Raw genomic sequence first — 14,047 nt, 5'->3', positions numbered from 1 at the left:
GTACAGGTCCGAGAGAACTTCCTTTTAAATTAAGTAATTGTTTCTTGTGTAAATCCATCCTTTCTTTATTCTACTGTCACTGAAGCCACACGGAGACGAGAGGAGCAGCTATGAGTTTAGCAGCAGGAGGGTTTATCGTCTTCCTTCTCTCTCTGCCAGGTAATGTTTATTTACATTAACATGGTACCACATTAACAGAACAGCTTTAATTGGGATTAGGAACATATTCTAAATAGATTGTTCGTCAAATCCTCAGATATCTTTTTGTAACGCCATATCTCTTTATCCTTTTTGCTGAAAAAGGTAACATGAGACCTTATTTCAAAATTAAGTAAAAAGAAAAGCTGCAAAACTTGAAACCAGGACATGTTTTTGAATGAAAAATGATATATATTAAATATATATTTTCTTGTAAAGTGATAGTTGTACCTGTATATAATGTCAGGTTGTTATATCAATAACTGTGTGCGTTACATATTATAAAGTCTTCATATTTTTAGTTTGCATAAATGTGAATTTATAAAGTCGTGTAAAAGCAAAAATGTGAAATACGTCCCTCTCAAGTGTAGTATAACTAAAAGTGCCCTAAAATGTCTTCAAAGTAATACAGACCAAATCTAAACACCCAGAAGTAAGAAATAATCAACATTTATCAATTATGATAAACACATCTTGCTCTTGTTTTTTGCATGAAGTAACCTCAAATATATTTGACATGCTGTTGAGTATATTGTATTTCCCCACTGTTCACTCCTCACCCTGTGAAAACATGTTGCACTGTTTAGTCTTAAAACTACCCTGGTTAAAAAATGGCCAGCTCGTTTTGAAGATATAATCTTCTCTTATTGATCGAAAATCTTCACCAAACCCTGCTAGTTCCTTCTCTTGCAACGCTCAGCTTTGATCTTATCTGTTTATCATTCAGAGACAGCTCACACCTCAGGGTTCTGCCTTTATTTTTCACACTTACTGTAGCTCAGCAGCAACCTGACCGCAGAGGGAACAGAGAGGGAACTGAACAAGACAAGCACACACTCTTATTATTAATACTGTCCCTGCTCATTGATGTATGTTAAGGATTCATCAGAGATATACATGAATACCTCAGACAATTGGGGAACTTAAAGCTTGTCCTGGTTAAAATTCCTCTAAATAATATTATGATCCACTTTTTCTCATTAACTTATTGTTATTGTCTTATTGTAGTTTATGTTGTGCTCTGTGTTTCAGTGGTTCAGGGTCAGGATGGCTGGGCAGTGACTTACACTTCTACTGAGATCTGTGCAGTGAAAGGATCAACAGTGGAGATAAGCTGCCGTTACACTTACCCATCTACATTGAAAGACGTTGTTAACACAGTAGAAAAAACATTCTGGTTTACTAAACAGAAAGATGATGAACCTGTAGATCTGAAAACAGACTCAGAGTATGCAGGTCGTGTAGAGGATGTCTGTGAAAACAACAGCTGCACTCTGAGAATCAAAAACCTGAGAGAGAGCGACTCAGCTGTGTACAAGTTCAGGTTCGAAACAAACCAAGATAAATACCTGGGTAAACCTGGAGTCACTTTGTTTGTGACAGGTAACTTTTTCACTTGAAATTATATTCATGTCTCGAAATTCGCGAAAATACTGTGCATGTTATCATCTACGTATATATGAACATATTTATTAGTTTTTTTGTTCTACCTATATTCAGATCTCCAGGTGCATGTGAGCAGATCACGACCGAATACTCGCCTTCAGTGTCTCAGCAGTTGTCGTCCACCTGGTCACACTTCCTACATCTGGTTAGAGAATGGACAGAAAATAAAGGAAGACACATCTCCTTATGCAGAAGTCAGTTATGATTCTGCAGATGGTTATTCCTGTGCTGTAAAAGGATATGAAGACTTCCCCTCTCCTTCAGTGTGTGAGTTTACTTACAGTCTTCCACTGACAAAACATTATTGCACTTTATTTATCGTAGTCACACACCAGAGGTAGCCAGTAGACATGGCTTTGTCCAAAGACACTGCACCAGGATCATTTCCTGTGGGCAAACAGGGGAACTTATTTTGGACATTTCTATAAGAAAAACAATCAAGCGGAAACATTTGCTGAAAATGTATTAATTCACAGATTAACATGAATGCTTACCATAGCATTATGTACACAATGCATCAACATCATGCTTACACAATGTCCCTCATCAAAAAACTGTTCACACACAATCCCAATCACCTAGGGTTTACCACTTCCTACATTGAGGCTCAACCCTGTGGTCACTGTCAACGCTCCATTTACCTTTGGTTGTGCATAATCTAAAAACATCATCATGGCTCCAACAATGCGTTTACTCCACTGTGTCAGTAACAGTGTATTATATAAAAGGAGATCAAGCTCCAACACCCACTTAGTTTTTTCTGAATTTTTGTCAATTAAAAGTATCTTCCACTGTGAGAACTGATCTTCAAATGTAATATTAAATGTATTTATGGTTTCTCTTCCAGATGCTCCAAAGCTCCCCTCTGTGTCAGTGAGTCCCTCTGCTGAGATAGAGGAGGGCAGTTCAGTGACTCTGACCTGTAGCAGTGATGCTAACCCAGCAGCTAACTACACCTGGTACAAGGAGGATGAAGACTCTCCAAAAGCTTCAGGACAGATCTTCAACATCTCTGACTTCAGAGCTGAACACAGTGGGAGTTATTTCTGTGAAGCCCAGAACAAGTTAGGACGTAGTAACTCCACCTTTCATCTGATTGTTGTGGCAGGTAAGTTCTCTACATTCACCAGACCTGATTCACATTGTAATATTCAGCAACCCATGAAATACTAAAAAACGTCAGTCTTCAAGGATGAACCTCCATGGTGTCAGACGTGGATGACACTGACAAAGAGATGTATCTACTAGTGAGACGTATCACATATGTATTCATGTTTCTAGGGAGTTCAACAATGATATTGAATATCATCTGGACGATTCCGGTGGTCTTGATTCTGATTCCTGTGTTCCTCGTGGGTCTGTGGATGAGGTACAACGAAATAAATCCATCAGTTCTCCCACCATTTAAAAAAAATCTTTTATCAACCCTACGTTTCTCTGTCATGAATTCTGTATTTGATATTATTGTACTCAATCCAGGAAGAAGAAAACTATTTCTCACCCCACCACTGAAGCACATGAACCTGAAGAGATAGAGGTGAGAGAGAGAACCTGGTTATAAATTGACTCATGGAGAGAGGTGGAGGAAGTACTCAGATCTTGTACTTGAGTAAAAGTAGAAGTACCAGAGTGTAGTAATACTCTGTTAAAAGTGCAAGTCCTGTATTCAAAATGTTACTAAAGTAAAAGTACAAAAGTATTAGCATCAAAATATATCAAAAGTAAATGTAGTAAAAGTAGTCATTGTGCAGATTGGTCCATTTGGTCCACTGCAGGGTATATTGTGAATTTACTCCAGGTGGAACTAAAGTCTGATTTAGGAGTTGTTTATATTTCAATTCATTAATCCAAATCTGCAAAGTAACTAAATGTATTAATTAAATGTAGTGGAGCAAAAGTACAAAGTATCAAAAAATTGAAATACTCAAGTGCAAGTCTTTCATATGTTTGTTCATAAGTAGGCTACAGTACTTGAGTAAATGTACTTTACACCAAAGTGAACTTGTGTTTTATAATCTAATGAAAAGTATAAACAGGTTTGATGAATGAGGTCCATAAAGCCTTACTGTATGTTGTCTTCTCTCTTCATCAGTTGGACTCTGATCCTGTGTATGAGAACTTCAGAGTTACTGCAGCACATGGTGTGAAGTCCAGTCAGGTTAGAGCCTCCTGCATCAGATAAAACAGGCCCACTCCACATTTATAGTCACAGTTCCAGCTGTAACTTTACACAAAGTCTTTTTGATTTTCTTCAGATGCTCACCTGATGGAAACAAAGAAGAAGGACATTGAAAAATCCCTGTGGAGAGCGAGGCTGTGCAGGATGTGGACGGATCTAGTATGAGTCGGCAGCATGTACGTCTAGAAGACTGTGCTGCCGGCAGCTTGAACTGAATCATGGCGAGATGTCAAACATGATGTATTGTTAGGATCAGCTGATGGTCAGCTGCTCTATATTACTGCTTCAACTATGCATGCTTTTTTTTTAATTTGTAGAGTAAGTGATAACACAGAAGTCTAGCTTAAGAGTTCTTATGCAATTTATTTCTTTGAATTTCTTCATAATAAATACATTTTGGAAAATCCTGATCAGCGTCTTGGTTTCCCTGGAAGCATCACATTGTACTCCATGTACAATTTCGATTTTCGCGCATTTTAATCAAATAAGAACAAAAGCTCACTTCTAGCAACAATTTGCAAAATCTTCCATTTCTCAAGTGTTCCTGTGTTAAATTGAAATAAAAGCCAGCATTTGTGTTCAGAAAGGTTTAGATTTCAGCTTCTCTTTTATTCTTAATCTAACTTTTACATCAAGAAATTCATTAGCTGAAGACTAAAATAAAAATTGTAAGCTGTAAACTGCAAGCAGTGATAAAGAAAAAAGATGGTCATATATAAAACAGGAAGTTACGTTAAGACATGTATACAATTGCAATGAAAGTAACAAAAACAATGCCATCTCCTTTTCAGGTTCAAAGAACACAAATTGGGTTATTTACATAAACTCTAAAAAAAATACATTTTGTAACCAGGAAGGGAAGACAGACATGGATATGACCCATGTGATTTGCAATATCGCAATATATCGTATCGCAATACTTAGCATATCGTAGAATCACAATATTATCGTTTCGTGGCTTAAGTATCGCGATAGTATCGTATCATGGAGAGCCTGGTGATTCCCACCCCTAGCACACAATGTACAACATTACTTTGTATTACGGCTGATTTTTTATTCCATATTTTATTCCTCTATTTGATTCCATTGCAATGTAAATACTGTTATATTTTACTATATATTTTGTATTATTTTTAATATTTTGCTAGTTCTCTACCTGTGTTTTTAATTCTTGTTTGTATGCACCCCGACACCAAGTCAAATTCCTCGTGCGTGTAAACCTACCTGGTAATAAACCTGATTCTGATTCTGATTCTGATTCTGCCGACTCCAGCTCCGTCGGGGGTCCCACTGGCACCAGATCCTTTCCCGTCGGGGTCCCTGACTACTTTTCCCTCTCCTGTCGGCTCTTGCTCCCCGGTCCACTCCCGTCCCCCAGAGTTTCCCCACCGCTGCCTTCGCCCCTGTCTCAGACCCCCAGAGTTCCCCTGCCAGAAACTCTGCTAATGCTCAGCCTCTGCCTTGCCAAGAAGCGAAGGAGTCTAAAAATGACCTCCCTACCTCCTCACTTTCATATTTGCATCCCATCATCCCTTTATCCCTTCCTCTCTACATCCCTAACTCGCCTCCCTCCTTTGCACACTCATTCATCTCCACGTCCCTCTTCCATTCATCCCTCCCTCATTTGAACCTTCTCCTCCATATCCCTTTAATGTTCCTTCCATAACTCATTCTTAAACCCTATATCCCTCTATCCCTCTTTCCCATGAGCCTTCATCTAAACATCCCTTCATCACTTCCTCCCCTCATCCCTTCGGCCATTTCTCCCCCCTACTTCCCTTCACTCCTCCCTCCCTACATAACTTCGACCCTTAATCCCCACATCCCTTCATCCATTCATCCCTTCATCCATTCATCCATTCATCCCTTCATCCCTTCATCCATTCATCCCTTCATTCCTTCATTCCTTTCTCCCTAAACCCTTCATCAGTCAAACCCTCCCTCTCTAGTTCCATTCATCCTTTTATTTTTACATCCCTTCATCCTCAGTTATTGAAGTCAAACTTGTAAAAGAGTTTGATGTTGTTGTAATATGTCAATGTTGTTCACAGGTGTGAACTTTCTGTCTAATATGCTGTGTATGACCTCCATAGTGTAATGGATTAAATGTCATGGTTAAAGAAAAAAAAAGCAGATTTATTTATAAAATGTTAAAGCATCTATCAGTGTTGGATGTTAAAATATTTGTTCAGTATCTGTGATGTTTCACTGTCCTCTAGTGGGGGAACTTAACTGTTGCATATCCAGTCTTCATCACTCTGAGAGCTCCCTCCACTTTATTTTTTTTTTTTTCACTTACATTTTTATTGACATTTTTATAAAGATACAAAACCACATATAGTTCAGTATACAATACTGAACTATACAGTATGTAAGACCCATTGAAAAAAAAGAAAGTACTAATACACATAATAATAAAAACAAGCAAACAACAACAGTGACATGGAAGCTTTCTATCCTATTTTAATGCAACATCATCCGAATTGATTTTAAACTCCTTTTATTTGTTTTTAAAGCACTAAATGGGCTGGCTCCGGCCTATATAGCTGAACTCCTCCAGCGCTACACCCCAGCCAGAGCTTTAAGGTCTGCTGACCAGCTGTTGCTGATAGTGCCCAAGACCAGGCTCAAAACCCGAGGGCACCGAGCCTTCGCAGCAGCTGGCCCGAGGCTCTGGAACACTCTGCCCCTCCATGTGAGGTCGGCCCAGACCCTAGGGGTTTTTAAATCTACTCTTAAGACACACTTCTTCTCCCTGGCCTTTTAGTCAGAGCGGAGCACGACTCCTGACTTTTCCCTGTGTTTTCTTTTTAAATATCTGTTGTAATTTATTGTCTTTTATTGTGCTTATAGAAATGTGTTTTTATGTGATTGTAGTTATTACATGTACAGCACTTTGGCCCGACCAAAAATCGCTTTTAAATGTGCTCTATAAATAAACCTTGATTTGATTTTGATTTGATTTGATCATGATCTGGTTCCAACTCTCAATTTGTGGTGTCATTCATTTTTCTTTTATATTCAACCCATTTTTCCCATTTGGACTCAAATTTCCCTTCATGGACCCTCAATATGTGTGTGAATCTTTCCATATCAAATATGTCCTGTACTACTCCCAGCAATTGCTCCTTCATAGGTGGATCTGCTTTGTACCATGCTCTGGGGCCTCATTTATAACGCCTTGCGTAGGATTGACGTAGGAAGGTTGCTTACGTAGTACAAAGCACAAAAATAGGTACATACATTTTCCGCCATTTTCCGATTCACAAAACATTGCGTACCGGCGAGGGAAGTGCGTACGGCACTTCCTACGCCTGTTTCCCTTTATAAAACACAATCGACTCGTAACGCCCATATTTGCCTATAAATAGTCAAAGAAACGCCCATTCATTCATTTATTTTGACTGACTGCATGAAGAAGATCGCAGGAAATGACGATAGAACAGCTAAAAAAGACATCTCACACCGTGTCAGATTTAGGTTATTGTGGGGACGTCGAGATAAATCATATTGTTTGGTGGATGCAGTTTGAACCAGAGTAGCAGCATGGAGGTCGGATCGTCACCAAAATAAATAAATAAGTGGTCCGAAAAAAGTTAATGACAAAAAAATACACATAACCTTCCTCAGGCAGTGTGTTTGTACCGGGGACAGGAGACACCCCCTTGATGAGAAACTGTAAGAAATGATCGGGGAATCCCTCCGGAGTGGAGTCATGACGACTGGATCTGAATTATTTTGTTGTATTTGGTGGTTTGTATTCCAGCTGTCGATCAGCAACTATATATCCATAATCCACCAGTTAAATGAAATACAACTAATGTGTTGTGTTATATTAGCTGTACAATTTACCACATAGGCCTATGGTGTTCTTAGTTTCCATACCTCCTGTGTTTTACGAGCGACTTATCAAGTCTTAAAACGGCAAACGGCATAAAACACGATTAAACGTGATAGTATATAAAACCATGCTCGTATCTACAACCTATAGAAATGCAAAACGGCGTCAGTTTAGACGTAATTCTGTCCTCCTGCTTACCGCATCATTTATGAGAAAACATTTCATAACAGTAACACAACATATTTGAGGTGGTTTTAAATAACATATCTGTATTTATTTATTTCTCCAAGTTATGTTTTTGTGTGCACTGAGGAGTTTCAAACAGGCGTTTGTTTAATCATTTTAAGATTGGCTTTAATCAATGTTTGAAAATGAATTCTTCATATTTGATAAATGAGGTAACATTTTATTTATGGTATTATTTCCACATATTTCTCTCCATTCTTCCTTCTGCCAACGGTGTCGCAGTTTCTCGTCTCTCCCGTTTGTGTGCTTAGTGCGTACGCATGGGTTAGAGTTTGCGTGGAGGACAGCACATTTTCCCGTTAAGTTAGTATTTTATAAATCGCAAACATTGCGTAGAAACTGGCGTACGCCATTTTTTGAGCGTATATCCCTTTATAAATGAGGCCCCTGGTAATTGTTTTCTTGCTGGCAGCCAGCAGCACCTTTATCAGGTATCTGTCCCCACCCTGTGTGTTTTCCTGTACCAGATTCCCCAAGTATAACACCAGGCCGGTCTTAGGAACCTCATAACCTAATATCCCCTTCAATACTCCCTATACTTCCTCCCAGTATCCCTTCATCTCTTGGCATTTAAAAAAAAAGTGTGTGTGGTCTGCCCCCACCTTGCCGCATTGCCTCCAACATGCGTTCTGTTCCGGGGCATACCTCCCTTTCATCTTTGGGGTTATGAAGTATCTGATTATGTTTTTCCAGCCAAATTCCCTCCATACCCTTGACTCAGTAGTTGAAAGCTGCACTCTACATACATTATACCATTCTTCCTCTGTCATATCAATCCCGAGTTCTTTCTCCCACTTTTCTTTTATATATTGCAAATTTCCCCTCTGTGGGACTAATAAAGGTATTCTGATAGAGTTGAATTACCCCTACTCTCCAACAGAGCTTGATATAGAGCTGAAATCACCCTGTCTTTCTTCCCTTCATATGCTTCAATCATTACCTTAATTACCCCATTTTGTTTAGTGGTTTTATCCATTTGTATTTCTTTTATATAATAGTCTCTAAAATGGTCACCCCTTTCCAGATCGAACTTATCTCTTACAGTAGATATTGAAAACTCTGCATTTCCCCTTTTTCCACCATCCTACATATTGCTGTGATGCCCCCTCGGGCCCATCGCTTAAAACCTGCATCTTCTTTTCCCGGCTGGAATTTATTATCATTTGTTATCCATCTCAAAATCTTTGTCTGTTTTCCTATTTTGTATCTCTTTATTACCGTGTTCCAAGTGTTTAAAGTGCATTTTGTGATTGGGTCCAATTCATTTTCCTGTGTCCCAAATAATTCTTTATCCCCTAGTAGTTTTTGAATCTGGTAGTTTTCCCCATTTGTTTCGATGTCCTTCCATTTGGCTACGTATTCCATATTACACCAACATGCCACTGTTCTGATTTGTGCTGCATAATAATAATCCTGGAAACTCGGCACTGCCAATCCTCCTCTCCCTTTGGGTAGCTGCAGTGTCGCAAGCCTAATCCTGGGCCTTTCCCCCCCCCCAAATAAACCTTGAAATCCATTTATCCCATTCCATAAATTGACTTTGTGGAATAGGTATAGGTAGTGATTGGTAGAGGTACAGTAGCCTAGGTAGTATATTCATTTTAACTATTTCAATCCTTGAACTAAGGTCTAAGGTCTGTATTGTCCACCTACATAAATCCCTCTTGATATTCTGATTGATCAGCGTATAATTTGCATTGTATAATTTGTCTAACCCTTTTGTGATGTTAACCCCTAAATATTTAATTGTATCCATGTCCCATCTAATTCTGTATTTCTCTTTGATCTCTAGTGTTGGTGTGTAGTTTAGTGCTAAAATCTGTGTCTTTGTCACGTTTAGTTTGTACCCTGAGTATTGTCCATATTCCTCCAGTAAATCCATCAGTATCGGGAAGCCCACGTCTGGTTGCCCCATGTATGCTCTCAAGTCGTCCACAAATAGTCCCAATTTGTGTTCTGAGCCTCCTGCCTCAACCCCCTTTATATTCTGGTTCTGCCTAATTGCTTGGGCCAATGTTTCGATGAAGGTATCAAAAAGTGTTGGGGAGAGACAGCAGCCCTGTCTAGTCGACCTCTCTAATTTAATCCGATCCATCAGACTACCGTTCACTTTCACTCTAGCTGTTGGTTCATGATACAATGATTTTATACATTTGATTGACTTTTCATTAAATCCAAACTTTTCTAAGACATTATACAAATAGACCCAGTTCACACTATCAAAAGCTTTTTCTGCATCTATAATCACTAACATTGCACTGTCTCCCCTCCTTTGGGCCTCCTCCACTATATGAATTGTTTTCCTTATATTATCTTGTGTCTGTCTCCCTCTAATAAAACCAGTCTGGTCCTCATCTGTAATGTCGGGCATGAATGTCTCAAATCTTTTCGAAATTATGGACGTATACATCTTGTAATCTGGATATTGGTCTAAAGCTACTACATAATTCTTTATCCTTGCCTTCCTTGGGAATTGTAGTGATAATAGCCTCTTTCCATGACGGGGGAGTTTTGTTCTCTTTCATAGTATATTTAAATGATGCCAACAGTAAGGGGCTTAATTCCGATTTGAATATCTTATAAAATTCGGATGGCAGCCCGTTGCTGCCTGGTGACTTACTATTTTTCATTCTACTAATTGCATCCCGCATCTCTTTTTCTGTAATATCTGAGTTCAATAAACTATTCTGTTCTTCTCCTATCGATGGTAGGTCCAGCCTAAAAATGCCTTCGTACTCTCTTCCTCTGCTGCAGTTGGTTGTGCGTATAGTGTCCTATAATAATCCTCAAATGCTCTCTCTATTTCCTCCGGCTCTCTTAGTAACTCATTGGTTTTAGGATTCCTAATCTTATGTATAGTGTTTAATGTTTGTTGTGCCCTTATCTTTCTAGCCAATAATCTATTTGCTTTGGGTCCCCCTTCATAATATGCCTGCTTTACAAACCTAGCTTTCTTCTCCACCTCTATTAATAATATATGTTCTATCTTCCCTCTAATGTTCTTAACCTTCCTAAGTGTCTCTGGGTTATTTGTATTTTTATGTTGCCTCTCTAATTCTTTGAGTTGCCCAGTTACATTTTGATAGAGTTCCAGTCTGGTTTTTTTAAGGTGCGCTGTTTGTGTTTGTGTTATTAGTTTCCCCCTTAATACTGCATTTAGTGCATCCCACAGAATAGTTTGGTCTACTTCAGCTATGATATCCAACAGTGCCTTAAAAAAAGTCTTATCGCTGTCCGGTGGGGCGTAAACATTAATTAGTGTAACCATTTGTCCTTCCATTTTCCCCTTGATCACCACATACCTCCCCTCTCGGTCATATATTTCTTTGTTTATTTCAAATTTTACTGAGTTCCCAATTAGTGTAGCCACCCCTCTCCTATGACCTTGCTTAAATGAACTATAACATGTGTTGTTATATCCATACCTTTTCAGTTTTTCATGTTCTTGTACTGATAGGTGAGTTTCTTGCAATAAAATAACCTGCATCTCCTCCTTTCTAAATTTGGTTAATACTTTCCCCCTTTTAATCGGATTGTTCAAACCATTGACATTTAACGACACCATTTTGATACCCCTACGTTTGCATTATATTTCCCTTCAAAGCATCTTTTCGTTCCCTCCATGTCACAAAACACAATAGATATAGTAGTAGCAACCGCTAAGCTAAACAAACAAAAATTAAACATCAGAACTTGGTCTTCCAAGGTTTTCGGGGGTTTCAGAACTATCCCCCTTTCCCCCGCTGGTGGGTGGAAGGTAAGGCCTCTCCTAATGAGAGGGCCCCCCCTAGTGGCGGAGATCTCTCCTGTGGCTGATCTCCCAAGCTCACTATAATTGTCCAGCGTGTGGTTTAAACTCCGGAGCTCCCGGCCGGAACTTTGTGAACATTTTTCATATAGTCTTTAAACCCCTGGTCTCTATATTGGCGATGGAGGTGATTCTATGTTTCTAGTGAATTAGCACTTCTTTAAATTAGTCCGAATCAAATCGTAAAATATTATAGATAAATAATTTCCCAGCCTGCATAAATGTCCATACAGGTTCTTTTTATAAAAACAAATAACAATCTTTCTTACTCACCCACTGCAGTGTTTCAAAGGGATTTTCGGGGCACAAAATAAAAGGCTATAGCATTTATAAGTAATTTGGTTAAATCTGTTTGTGTCTGTGCTCTGTCTTTTTCTGATCACCGTGGCCCGTCACCTCTCATCCTTCTGTCTTTTCATTGTTTTCAACGCTGTATCTTGTTCCCTCATAGACTACTCATCAACACCCCCGATACGGTGCCGGTCTTCCCTCACTCGCATCTCGTTGTTGTCTCCCCACTCTCGTCTCCGAAGTCTGGTCCACTTGCGCGCTGCCTCCAGTCTCTGCAGCAGCGTAGGTCTCTCTACTCCCGGGTCCGGCACCTGCCAGCCTCTCTGCCGCATCGCCCTCGCCGCGTCCTGAGCACTCTTATACACCATAGTTCCTTCGTTCCAGTAAACCCTCAGTGTGTCCATTGGAGATTGAAACCGAATCCCCTTATCTTTGAGAATTCTCTTGAGCCCCGCATATTTCCGACGTTTAACCGCCACCTCAGAAGAATAATCGTGGTTGAATGTCACTCTCCGTCCCTCCACTTCCATCGCCGTTCGCCAGGCCGTCTTAATGACGTTCTCCTTGACCTTGAACCTCAAGAAGATGACAATAATGGCTCTTGGGAGTTTGTCTGGTTGTGGTTTTGGAGCAAGTGCCCTGTGCGCCCTTTGAATCTCCAACTTAATATCCTCCGACATTCCCAGCTCCATGTGAATTAACCTGTCGACGTACTCGGAGACCGAGTCTCCCTCTATTCCCTCCTTCAACCCCCAGATTCGTACATTATTTCTTCTCGACCTCCCTTCTATGTCCGACAACTTATCTGGGAGCTTGGTTTGTTGTTCAAGAGAGGCCGTAATAATGTCCTGGACGTCGGTACTCCACTCCTCGACCCCAGCCGTACGCTATTCTAGGATCTCAATATCCTTCTTTTGGGCCCGCATCTCCGCCTCAGCGGTCTCGAAGTTTCTATTTGTTTCCTCTCTGAAGCTATCAAGCCCTTGCTTCATATCTTCTCCGTGTTTGTCCATATATTCTCTCAGTTGTCCCATTTCTTCACGTACTCTTCTTAGATTTTCTTCCATTCGGCTGCCAATTTGATCCAGTTTAGCATCCATGTTGTGCTGGGCATTCTCGAGTTTATCCTGCATGGCATCTAAGCTAGTCTGCAGTGCCGACACCCAGCTAGGTTGCTCTTCGTTGTTAGCTTTAGTTGCGTTAGCCGTTAGCGGCTGACTGTGTTCCGTCTGGACCTGCATCTCTCCTGACTGTTTTTCGGCTTTCGTCTTTTTCTCCGTTCCTTTTTACTTACTAATTTGCTCATGACCTATTCTTCCAACTTCGAATTGCATTTATAGGGGTTTTCTTCCTTATTGAACTTATTCGGCCGGGAGCTCCTCTTTTTAGCTGCTTATCGCCTCATGTGTAAACCGGAAGTCGCTCCCTCCACTTTCTAGTTGAAGTCATTTCACCAAAACTATAATAATATGTATTTCCTATCTCACCTCCAGTGGTATCTAGCCATGCTGATGGTTCATAATGAAGTTTGTTCCATGCAGTGCGGTCTGTTTTCAAATGTTAACGTTTCTGTTAACCTTAAAAGTAAGAAATCTCTGCACACTGCTTTTCTAACTGATCCACTTAAACAAGTCAAAGTAATTTAAAGTATTGTTTTTCTAATAAACATCTATCAAACATTGTCTGTCCTACCAGTCCATGTGTGAGTGGTTCATGTTGGCAGGCATGTAAGTTTCCCACGTCTCGAATTTCTGCAATTCTCCGCAAGCAAGCATGCGTTCCTGTTCCTTCACTGCACCTGCAGACCGTGTGACTTCCTCAGTGCTCATAGAGATCAACTGTTATTCTCTTCTTAATTTGAATGATCTTTTCTGGTGTCAGTGGAATATTGGCAGTGAAACAAATGTTAACCGTAGTCTCTTTTAACATGTATACTTTTTTTAAATAATACAACGTTGTTGTGTAGTGGGTGGTACTGGGGTTTGGCTCATCATGCATATTAATAATCTAAAGAGGAAGGAAATCTAATCTTTTAACA

At 39.8% G+C, this 14,047-nt stretch overlaps 1 protein-coding gene across 1 annotated transcript; it reads left to right on the top strand.

Annotated features, from left to right (window-relative positions):
* Nucleotides 1–110: 110 nt before the first annotated feature.
* On the top strand, nt 111–4,041 carry LOC117481996 (transmembrane and immunoglobulin domain-containing protein 1-like). Its single transcript, XM_034129941.1, has 7 exons — nt 111–159; nt 1,231–1,581; nt 2,492–2,752; nt 2,926–3,013; nt 3,124–3,181; nt 3,737–3,802; nt 3,900–4,041. Exons 1-7 carry the CDS (start codon nt 111–113, stop codon nt 3,909–3,911), a joined length of 885 nt encoding a protein of 294 aa, XP_033985832.1. The 3' UTR covers nt 3,912–4,041.
* The last annotated feature ends 10,006 nt before the right edge of the window (nt 4,042–14,047 follow it).

Source organism: Trematomus bernacchii, unplaced genomic scaffold (genome assembly GCF_902827165.1).
Source record: "Trematomus bernacchii unplaced genomic scaffold, fTreBer1.1, whole genome shotgun sequence".
NCBI lineage: Eukaryota > Metazoa > Chordata > Actinopteri > Perciformes > Nototheniidae > Trematomus > Trematomus bernacchii.
This window is presented reverse-complemented; position numbering and strand designations above follow the sequence as displayed.

Bases quoted from the DNA above. Each gene is read 5' to 3' on its own strand.
- LOC117481996 (XM_034129941.1), top strand. From the start codon at position 111: ATGAGTTTAGCAGCAGGAGGGTTTATCGTCTTCCTTCTCTCTCTGCCA. The intron at 1,582-2,491 runs GTAACTTTTTCA...TTTCTCTTCCAG, and splicing joins AGTCACTTTGTTTGTGACAG to ATGCTCCAAAGCTCCCCTCT. The intron at 3,014-3,123 runs GTACAACGAAAT...TACTCAATCCAG, and splicing joins CTCGTGGGTCTGTGGATGAG to GAAGAAGAAAACTATTTCTC.